This window comes from Erithacus rubecula (assembly GCF_903797595.1).
Source record: "Erithacus rubecula genome assembly, chromosome: 3".
Taxonomy (NCBI): domain Eukaryota; kingdom Metazoa; phylum Chordata; class Aves; order Passeriformes; family Muscicapidae; genus Erithacus; species Erithacus rubecula.
The window spans coordinates 144,563,575-144,574,992 of record NC_136689.1 but is presented as its reverse complement, the minus strand read 5'-3'; the positions used below and the strand labels follow the sequence as shown (position 1 = coordinate 144,574,992).

Sequence of the window (11,418 nt, the reverse complement as noted above, 5' to 3'; positions counted from 1 at the left end):
TTTCTAGCAGGAAAACAATCTTCAACAATGTCAGTGGGAATCAATTCTTACCTCAGCATCTTCTGTTGGTATCTCCTGATTCTGAAGGCAATTGAAAGAGCAGCAAAATTGTGGAGAAACTGAGACAAGAATCTAACACAACAGTCAGCTGCCTAAAGGACTCTAGAAAAAGTTCCCCTGGAATAGAAACAGGATGGGTCAGACTATTCCTCATCCTACACCTGGAGAGATCCTCTCTGAAAAAATGGATATCAGTGGTACACAGTTACTGCTTGCTGTTGGCAACAAAATGAAATGGGAATTGCAGCTTGTTCCATGATGAAGACATTAAATCTATCTGCATGTATGACCCATGAGGTTTGTATGTGCTGTTACAGGCAGAATGTTCAGGGCAAAATGGAAATTTTATTAGAACAGCAAAAGGAAACTTTCAGAACACAGGCTAGAATACAGCTGACTTCTTTTTCCACTGTTTTTGATTCCAAATTGACCCCTGTGATTAAGAAAAACAAAACAAAAACCAAAACATCAAGGGGATAAACCACCATGAGCTTTCTTCCAAGTCTTTCTAAAAATGACTGAAAGAGCAGTCAATGTTTCTGAATTACTAATATTTGTCCATGAAGAAGAAAGAAAAATACTTGAAGCTCCAAAATCCAGCCCCACTTTGAAGTTATCACTGGCATTTTTACCCATAGTCTTTTACCTCTTAAACTTGTTATGTTTGTATTACTGCAGCATCTCACAAGAGGCTTTTAAACAAGCAGGAATGCTTGGTTCAGGCAGAAATGCTTCATTCTTTTACAAAGGACATGTAGAAGACAGCAAGCCCATCAAATCTGCTGTGCCTGTGACCTGCAGGTGAGTTCTGTTTGCCATGCTGGGAAATGGCTTCTTGACATGAGAAGTGTGAACAGGTCTCATCATGAGGATTTGAAAATCCTGCCCTTTCCACATTGCTGAACTGAAGGGGCACACGAGCTGAGGGATTCCCACACAGACATTTGGGGTCCTTGTCTCTTTATATACCATGAGTCCAGTAACACATAGATAAAGTAATTCATGTTGCTGAGCAGCACTGTGCCCCAAAATTCCAGCTGGCCATGACACTGTGACATGTATTGCTGCCTTAGGGCTGGTACCAACTGCTGCAGAATGACAAGGGGATAAATCCTGGATGAAGCACATCACCCTTGAAGGGCTTTCACCAACCTCAAATACTCACCTGCTTGGACATTCTGCCAAAACTGGTGCATAGAAGAGAGGACATTTAGATGATGATTTCTTTTGCCATAAACTCCAACCAATGTGATACATTCAAAATAAAATATGCCATTTTTTCCAAGCCTGATCAAGGTCCCTTGAAGTCAGTGGCAAGAAGTTCTCTGGTTTCACCAAGGCTGAAAGTGGATCCATAATCCACAAGTCCTGTTTTCATGATATGGAGAAGCAAAGACCACTGTTTTCCATTCTTCACTGCCTGAACTTGGATTTATACTTCATCTGTCCTTGAAGCTTTAATGCATTGATTCCAGCAAAAATCTCTGTACATAAAACCTCCACTGTAAATTCCTTCCTCTCACTGCCTGGAGGTATCAATATATTCATTTCTTCAGAGATGTACATGATTTTTAAATCTGTCTCATGCTCTAAGATCAGCTTGTGCAAATTGTGTCTTTGCAGGTGCTGCTACAGAGCAAAAGATTCTTAGTGTGTAACTAGTTAATATCTCAAACCATGATTTTTTTGTTCCATTTCAGATAGAGACCTTGTAAAGAGATACTGCTTTTTTAAACTTGTAAAAAATTAAGAGGATTTTCCTTGGGAGTTTTGAATATTTTCCCATGAGAAAAAGGTAAAAGCTAGCTTTAAAAATTGTCTTGTTTGTTCAAATGCAATATAGGGTTTGTTATTATTGGTTTTGACTACAAAAGCATACCAGACAGAAGCTGAACTTTGGTTAAGTTTTCCCCCTTTTACAAAAATGCTTAATTTAGGGTTTGTAATCTTAAAAAAAAATCACATTTGTTGCACAATTATAAAAGGCACATATAAATGACTTGAAGAAAGTCCATTTCCCAGTCTGAAACTGTTTAAATAAAGAAACAAACAAACATTCCAGAGTACTTTCCACCAAAAAAATCCCAAGAAAACCCTGAAACACACCAAAAAACAAAAAAATTACATATAATCAAACAAGACAGATAAGTAGCTAGAAAGGCCATTTTTTTTCCTGGAGTTTTCAGTATTATTTTCTCCATCATTATGGCTGTGTAGGAAGCAATATTAAATAATACATGAGATGATCTGATTCATATTTCCAGACACTATCAATGCAAAATGAGGCAATGGTTGAAATATTTACTCCTCCAGGCAACTTCATCATGTTTTTCCTTAATACAGCATGAAAACAAAAGTAATAAGAGAACAGAGAAGAGGTGGTTCAAAAAGAAGATCAACAGCAGAAGTGAATTCATTTCTTTGAGGTAATCCTTACTATGATGTTCACAGCTGCCTTAGCAGATCCCAAGCCCCAGAAGTCATTTTCACTCCTCTTCAAGGATCTCCTGCCTTGCTTGAGGAGAGAGCAGACACACTGACAGCAGTTCCTGTGCTCAGGCTTCCTCTAATTGCAACAGGCAGATCTTTCATCAGGAATTCAAGAATCGAGCTGTAGAGCCTAAGCAGAAATTAATTTCTTCCCACAACTGATTGGTAGCTCCTGGCTCTCCCTGGACAGGAAATCATGTGCAGCTTGGGAGCCTGGCCTCGCTCCCTGCAGAGTGAGATGCTCCAAATCCACCGCAGACCCACGCACTCAAACCTGGCTGGCCCCTCACTGGGCTTTGCTCTGCTGCATGCTGGAAATTGCAGCCCTCACTTGTCCCCATGGCCAGGGTCATCTGCCCTTGAAAAATTTTATTTTTTCAATGGAGGCAAGAGTCAAAGTTATATTGAACTCAAAATCCCCGTCATGGACGCCTGTCTTCCGGAAAGCGCCACCTGAAGTGTTGTTTTCCCAGTAATGGTGCCAGTGTCCCTTGCTGTCTGCTCCAAAGCCATACACATTCACCTAGGATGGAAGGGACAACTAGTGTCACAGACTGGAAAGCAATTGCTCTTCGTCTGAAATGCTGAAGAAACTCTTTATTCTCACTGTGTTTACAGGCAGCAGCACCTCAGCTCCTCAGTGCATCCTGAGCTCTTCTGCTACATGAATTGACCACAGAGAAACAGCCCAAGGGCTACCCAAGGCATGTGACACCCTAAGCTATGCTGGGACACCACCAGACCTGAACTCAGAGGGAAAAGGAGATTTCAATCCATTAATTCTTGTTTAGCATTATGAAAATGCATTCCTGTCCTTTAAGCATGACTGACCTCAGGAGATCCTTGGCTTGGGATGGGAATCTCTACAGCTGATTTAAGCCACAAAGAGTGAAAAAAGATTTGGTTTGGTCCTGATTTTCCAAATAATGAGCCATGGTGACCACACTTATATGCTTGATTATATGATATTTGCATTACTTCAGAGATGGATTTTATGTTCTTTGCAGGTGTACCCACCTACAGCCTCTCCTCTCCCAAAGGCTGTTTGTTGATGGCTGTGCCTGTCTCCTCTGATGGTAACACCAAACATCACCACTGATTTATTCCATCTGAGAGTGGTATATGTCTGATTGGATTTGAATGGGTCATAGCCCCAAACCAGCTCCCTAAACCAAACACACACAGGCCCATTCAAATATGAGCTATTTTTGGTTTTGGTAATGTCAGAGCCCTGTTCATTGCCTGCTTACCAGAAAACAGGCTCCACCCAATCTGCTGTGACTATGATAAAGTTTCTTCCAGTATCTTTAGGAGTATTTTCATCACCTCTCCAAACAAAACAGGCCTGGGTGACCAAAACTCTCATCAGCAGATGTGTGTCCAAGACAGGGATTTTGCCAGCAAAGAGATTTTTATCCCCCATGCTGACAAGTCCATGGTTGCAGGATTTTGTAGAGCTGACCTGGCCTTACTCTAACTAGCTGAGACTCCAGTCACCTTGGAGCACCTCATATCACTCAAATCAGGGAATTTCCCCAAGCAACTGCTGGAGCAAAGACATTTACTATAACCTACATATAACCCCACAAGCCTGAGTTTGAAAATATAAGATAAAACATAATTAAAACTTTCACTAGCAAAATGGGCATAGATGTCATTCATGTTTAAATGTCTTTACACACCATCTGAAATCCTTGGGTTTTTTAAATTATATTCTCCTGGAGTGCATCATAAACCCTACAATTTGCTGACATTAAAAAAATCCATCCTTGTCACTTGAGTGTGTCTGCATGTTTCTGAGGAGTCTGCACATGTTTGAAGAGGTGCAGAGAAGGTGGAGAAGGGAAAACCAAGGCTGAGTGTGTGCCCAGTGATTGCTCCTGGCTCTTCAGCATAAAATGTCCTGAATTTTTTATCCATATATCCAAACACAGATAGACTTTACCTCATCACATACATGGAGAGCAAACATCAAAGACAGAAGGCCTGTGGAAGGGTATCTCCCATGGTGCTCGAGCCAGTTTTCATAGATGTATTTCATAAAAGCTGGATTATAAACCAGGATCTAGGCAAAATTGAAGAGAAAGGGTCATTAGTAAAATACCCTGGGAAAAAACCAATGCTAGCACATTATTCCTAAAGGACACCAGGATAGGGGACCAGGTAAGAAAGGAATAATTGTTATTCCTTGAAGGCAGGTAAAAGGCAAAAATACACCCCATATTAAGTACATTCAGGAATATTTCCCATGTACAATTGCATATCAGTAACCCCTCCTTGGTCTTGATATCCCTCTGCTTACAGCAATGTAAATCCTGGAGATTCCTACTGAAACCAATGGGGATAAGCAACACAAGTGAGATGGAAATCAGGCATTAGCCATTCAACTCTCCCTGCAGCACCCTGCAGGTGAGCTCTGGGGAGCTGCAGTCCTGAAGATAAGCATGAGATGTCACAATTAGGTTTCACAGAACCATAGATTAATTTAGGCTGGAAAAGACCCCTAAGATCATCAGTCCAACTGTAATTTGAGTGGGAGCATCAGAGCAACTTCCCCTTCTGCACAACGTGCCAGCCATGTCTTGGTGTCCCTATAGGTACAGACCTAGGGAAAGCAAGGGCCAAATGTAAACTACCAGGAACCCTATCAGGTTGTGTATGCTTCTTTTATCCTGTTTTTCAAACATGCCATTTCTCTGTGCTGTATGTTTTTTTTCTTACAAGACATAAAATGCATTTTTTTATCTCACAGAGGTCATCTCAGAGAGACAGAGCACTTAAGATAAGAGCTGAGAGTACAGTAAACCCACGGACTGGAAGGAGCCCTTGCTTTCAATCCCCTCCCCTGGGTGAGACAGAGACTTTTCCCTCCATGCTGCATTTGTAATTGTAATGCAGAGTGACAGCATTTCAGTGGTATCTGGTTAGCTGCAAGGCTTTTCCCTTTAGAGAGTCAGAGGTTAATTGGTGATATTGCATCTGTGAGTAATCTCTTCTCACAGGGTGTTTTGCATTGCTCACTGTGGGAAGAAACACAGGCTTCTCCTCTCATGCTCAGGGAGCTGCTGCATATCACCACACCCTGGGCTGCTGCCACTCAGCTGTCATGTGAGTTTAACACCCTGCCCTGGTGCTTCTCACAGGGGTTTTGCAGAGGTTATCATGTACCTCACAACAGGTAAGGATGAGCTAAGGGATTATTTAATGCACCCTAGAGGTCCATGGTTTGAAGCAAAGGAAAATAAAGTGATCCTAGTTCAGGGTCTCACCTGAAGGCACTGGCAAAACCTGGCCTCTTGAATGAAAGGTGTGTGCTTTAATTTGAAAATTTAGTGTTCTGTAGCTAATGTCATACTTTAACAGCCCTTGATGGACTGGACATCTGTATTTCTTTAAAAAATCAGTCTCTCCAAAGGCTGATAGAATGAGACTTTTCTTTTTCTGTAAGCTCCATGGGAGAGGTTCTTCCTTTCTCACACAGCCTGCCTTGGTTATATCCTCAAACCATCAGCCACAACAGCAAAATGTTTGCACAGTGGCTAAAGTTCCTACATGGGAATTAACATCCTGCCCCATGGCAAATCCTGCCTCCAGCCTGTCCCTGTCTGTGCTCTCTTGCAAACTGTGCTGGAACATTGCCTGTGAGACCTGTAATACACCTGGAGCAAAACCTTCCTGGATGTGGGCTGAGCTCAGCCTCCAAGCTTGTTTAATTTGGTACAGGTAATTACTGCAGCTGTGGGCTAAGAGCCCACCACCAGGAATTCTCCACTGGCTTGGAAACACACAGCTTTATTTGTTCAGAGTTCACTTAGCTCCTTAAGGAACTGACCTGGGAGTGAGAAACATCCTTGGTGTTCAAACATTACAATTATTTAAGAAAATCTCCAAAGTCTCTCCTCAGTATCATTACATCCAAATGACTGCAGTGGGTAGGAACAGAGCAGTTACTGTGGAGGACAATGCTGCATTTTTAATGTCCCTGAGCAGCACCAGAGGATGTGATGCAACCTTCAGAGCAGTGTTCATGCAACAGCATAGCCACAAAAGCAATTTTTCTCCAACCACAGTTATTTAGTGGTTGATCTACGGCCTAAATGGCACACAGGAGCCAAATCTTCAGCTTAGCTGAGCTTTATAAAGTGTTTGTATTTTGGCTGCAACTTTTCATGAATGTCAAGGGCTTGTTTGGATTCTTGCAGTCTCCCAAAGAGGCAAAAGACCTACAAGTAAATTAGCAGAACAAATCGACAAAACAGCATTGCTCACCTTTTCTTTTTTGACTTTGATTTTCCTTGGAACTGGAACATATGTGCTGTTAAAGAAAAAAGAAAGACAGCACCATGAGAAATAAAAGCCCAACTTTTTATATTTTCATGTAATTCCAAATTCCAACTTTTTATATTTTCATGTACTGTAATAAATTCAAATGATTCGAGAGTAGTAAATTCAAAAGTTGTTGTAAAATGAGGCTGCAATTAAGTAACACAGCAGGAAAAAAACTGAGCTGTCACTGAAGCAATTTTATAGAAAACTATTACATTCTTAAATATTCAAGTTAATTATTGACAGTAGGACACCAAAGATTTAGTTGAGAATACACTGTAGAGTCAATACTGTGTAGAGCTTGAGATTTCTAATTCTTGGATCATTTTTGTTGCAGTCTTTGCTTGTTGATGATGGGAAGGATTTTCCTTTTAATTCCATGGCAGAAATACCTTTTCCCACCAGGGGGAGACTTTTCCTCTCCTAATACTTGGAGCTAGCACATGATTTTCAGAGTCGAGGGAAGCAGAGTTCACCAGTTCTGTTGTCTATTGAAGCATTCCCAGGACACAGCCCCTCACAAAAAGCTATTTCCCTCCTCCCCAGGGTGATGCTGAAGGCTTCCTGCAGTTTCCAGCATAACATTTCCAAGTTGCACCTTATGACTGGGGTGAAATCATGAGTCATGTCTTGACAATGAAATAAACTTTTATTCCCTGTATCTCATGCACAGCGTGTGCTGGCATTGCACAGGTCATCATGACTGCTCTAAGAAAAAAATCACCCTGAGTTTGTTTCAAGTGAAAAAATTCGGGTGAGTTGGCCTTGTAATTGGAGTATATCCCAAAATACATCCTCCACACTTTTTAGATGGGTTGTGGTAAATCACCAAAGCCTTCCATTAGTTCAGTATAAATGTTTTCACTTGGGTTTTGGTGACAAGGTTCCCATCATTAAGGTTTTATTTGCTTTGAACCACGAAACATCATCACTTTTAAAACTTACTCTAAATCTTCCCAAACCAGTGGTGACCTGGCACTGTTCTCCTGAGCTGCAACCTGTGCTCTGGGCTGGAGGCAGTGAGAGGAGATGGGTGGCTCCAGTGCTCCTAAGAGGTGATGCTGCTGGGGAAAGGGACACTCATGCAGACTTCTCAGTCTGGTCTCTGCAAATCAGCCCTGGCAGCTGCAGCCCCTGCCTGACCTGGACCAGCAAATCAGTAAAGACAGATCCCATGACATTTTTGTGCTCATGAAGACAAAAAGGGCTTTTTGCTGGTAGAATCTCTTTAATATCACATAAATGAACAGTTAATCTTTTCTAAAAAGGTGATGTGGAAAAAACAAGAGGGCTGTATTTCATGGAAAGATACAGAAGAATCAAAGAGTTGAGCAAGCAGTGTTCAGGACAGTGCTTGTGGACATCTCTGATCCAACCAAGAGACTGCTGTAGCCCTTGTCAGATGACATATTAGTCATTTTAACCAAGGGCTGCTTCATTGTTTCAGAAGAAATACCCAAGTCCTGCTGTCACGTGGCTGCAGAATTTCATCAAATGACAGAAAACATTGGCACACTGATTAAGACCTCTGCTCTAATGATCATGTAAAACCTGGGCTGCAGGGCAGCCAGGGCATGAGTGACCCAGGAGGTACCAAGGACTGGGACAGAGTGACACCTGTGATGAAGGTGGCTACAGGCAGTGCTGTGTATCGCCTGGGAAACACCTTCCATGAGCCACTTTGCAGGGCTACAGGGAACTGTCATTGTCCCTGCCCACATTGTACACAAGGTGTAAAAAGACATTTACTGAACCCTTGACACAAGATGTGTAACATTTTAAGGAATACAGTAACTTCTTTGTCAAACTAAGTGGAGTTCTTCCACCATACAGATTCCTAAAAGAGTTGAAAGTGAAGGCAACCAGGGTAAACATATGGCTGATGAGAGCCTGAAGCTTCCTATTCCAGAAAAGGCATTTATTAGTCTTTTGTGGAACAATGCTTAGTCTTAGAGAGACGTTTTTAGATGGAAATACATCAGTCAAATGGGACTGAGAGTGTCTGAGAGAATCACTCAGCTATCAATTGAAGCTAATATTAAGGAAATCTGAAGTTTGGCTTTTGTTTTAAATCACAAAAATTGCAAGAATTATGATAATACTAAGACAAGAATATGTTTAACTCACAGGTTTTGAGTTTTAGCAAATTCTTTCATTTGGCTGAAATACAGAAAATTGAACATTGTGTAAAAGTCTAATCAATACAGGATGCTTATCTTTTTTAGCTATGAGTACACTTTTGGGTTTCTGTTATCCTAAACTCAGCTGACACTATACAGCCTGTGCACATGGAACAATGCCCAAGCACACCAGGCTAAGGAGATAAGTACTTCTTCCTTCATAAAATACTGACTTTCAAATGTGTTTTATTTTTATTTCATGCTTTCTCCCCTTTAAAAATGTTCACTCAACAATTTCCTTATACCCGTTATCTGACACTGTGTATTTAATGCATGCTCAGAAGTTAATTCTACAAAGCTAAAATTATGCTATGTACATTGCTGTGATTTGTATGCTTATGATTTTCTGCTTTTATTATTTCAAGTTATTAATTATGTAATTTCCCTGTTCTGAGTATGGCAAATATCTTAAAATAGTGGTATTTCTTTCATGTGGTTAAATAATCACACACTAATTTATACCAGATGCTTACCAAGCCTATGCATACAATCTAATTATAAATATATAATATACCCTGTAATTTATTAAGCAAAGGTGTTTTTTCTTTCATGTGCTGTGACTGCATTGTGGTCAACCAGTTACATCTTCCTAATAGGCTAAGGGTTCACTTGAAATCAGTGCAAGGCTCAGAGTTCAGGAAAAACCAAAAGCTTTCTGCTGTGGTGGGGACAGTAGACCTGCCTGCAAAATGTGTGTCCATGGAAATTACAGAACAACAGAATCATTTAGGTTGGAAAGACCTCTAAGATCATTGAGTCCAACAGTTAATCCACCACTGCCAAGTCATCACTAAACCATGTCCCTAAGTGCCACACCTACACATTTTTTAAATCCGTTCAGGGATGGTGACACCACCACTCCCATGGACAGCCTGTTCCAGGGCTGGACAACTCTTCTGGTGAATAAAATTATTGGTATTCAATCTAAACCTTCCCTGGTGACACTTGAGGCATTTCCTCTTGTCCTGTCTCTTGCTACCTGGGAGAAGAGCCTGACCCCCACCTGAGTACAGCCTCCTTTCAGGAGTTGTACAGAGTGAGAAGGTCTGAGCCTCCTTTTCTCCAGGCTGAACACCCCCAGCTCCCTCAGCTGCTCCTCCTCAGATTTGTGCTGCAGACCCTTCCCCAGTTCCATGACCTTCTCTGGACAGGCTTCAGCACCTCAATGTCTTCCTTGTAGTGAGTGGTACACTTTTCTAAGTGTACTGATTTTTCCAAGTTATGAATGTGTCTTGAAGGTGGACTTTTTCCAAGCCAGTTTCTAACTGTATGAAATCTTGGTGACAAGGTAAAAGGAAGTTAACACAGATTTGTTACAAGTTAAGGGAATCTTAATAGGAATTGAAAATAATCTAAAATATATCTACAAAGAGAGAAAAGAAAATGAAGAGAAGAAATAAAACTTCATTTGTTTTTCCATCAATGAGTTTTACTTAAAATTGCAAAGTGGGTCATATGCCCAGTCAACATGCCCAAGACACACTTTTCCAACTTCAAATCTTCTGAGACTTTGAAATAGGGAAAAAAGTAGAAATGTCTTGAAACATGTCTCCCTGGAGTAGAGCAGTCTGATCTGCTCTTGCTGTCTATGTGTAGCAGTGTCACCAAGCAATCCCACTAGGCTGTGGTTTCACATCCAGCAGATAACCTCACACACAAGTACAAATGTCATGTATTTCATACTCTGGATTAGGAAAAGCCAGTTTACAGGAAGGAAGAGAATCTGCTAGCAGGCTTCCAGAAAAAACATGCATTTTGATCACATTTCTAATTCTGGTGCTGCCATAAAAACATCTAGCAGGAGACAACCTTTACTTCTGACAGCACTCAAAAAGGAACTCCCAGTTATTCCCAGAATAACTCCCAGTGTGTCACATTATTGCCAAGCAGAACTCTTGAATTTAAGGCTAAAATATGCAGGTGACACATAAAACATTGTTTCCCCTGCACAGTTCTCAATCATGTTCCACCAGGAAAGACAGACCAAACTCCTGATCAGCCTGTCCAGGGGAGCTCATCCTGTGATGGGGCACAGAATGCTGTGGTCTGCATCTGCTCTCCCTGCCTCAGGTGGGCAGCCTGCAAGCCCTTCTGCCTCCTCATCCTCTTCTGCAAGAGTACTGATTCCCAAGGAACCAGAGAGGAGGAAGGATGAGCAAAAGCCCAAAGTGAGGCACTGAATCCCACAACTCACAAGCCTTTTCATCAAACTGGTCACCTCCACCAGCAAAAACTCCCCTTTTCATTTCTCTGAGACCACTGAGGATGTAAGGGAATGGATGTCAATCTTTACCTCAATAACTGCATCTTAAAATTAAACTTTTCCTAGAAATCAAGTGTTTAGGGCTGAACTCTGGCTAGA

The 11,418-nt window shown here is 41.4% G+C and overlaps 1 protein-coding gene across 3 annotated transcripts in view; it reads right to left on the bottom strand.

Annotated features, from left to right (window-relative positions):
• Window positions 1–1,767: 1,767 nt before the first annotated feature.
• ST3GAL1 (ST3 beta-galactoside alpha-2,3-sialyltransferase 1) overlaps window positions 1,768–11,418 on the bottom strand; it is a 72,272-nt gene continuing 62,621 nt past the window's right edge. For all 3 annotated transcript variants that reach the window (XM_079302193.1, XM_079302194.1, XM_079302192.1), the window contains 3 exons: window positions 6,820–6,865; window positions 4,496–4,615; window positions 1,768–3,073 (listed from right to left, as the gene is read on the bottom strand). In XM_079302193.1, coding sequence (XP_079158319.1) covers window positions 2,900–3,073; window positions 4,496–4,615; window positions 6,820–6,865 — 340 coding nt within the window. In that variant the 3' untranslated portion in view covers window positions 1,768–2,899. The remainder of the gene's footprint in view (window positions 3,074–4,495; window positions 4,616–6,819; window positions 6,866–11,418) is intronic.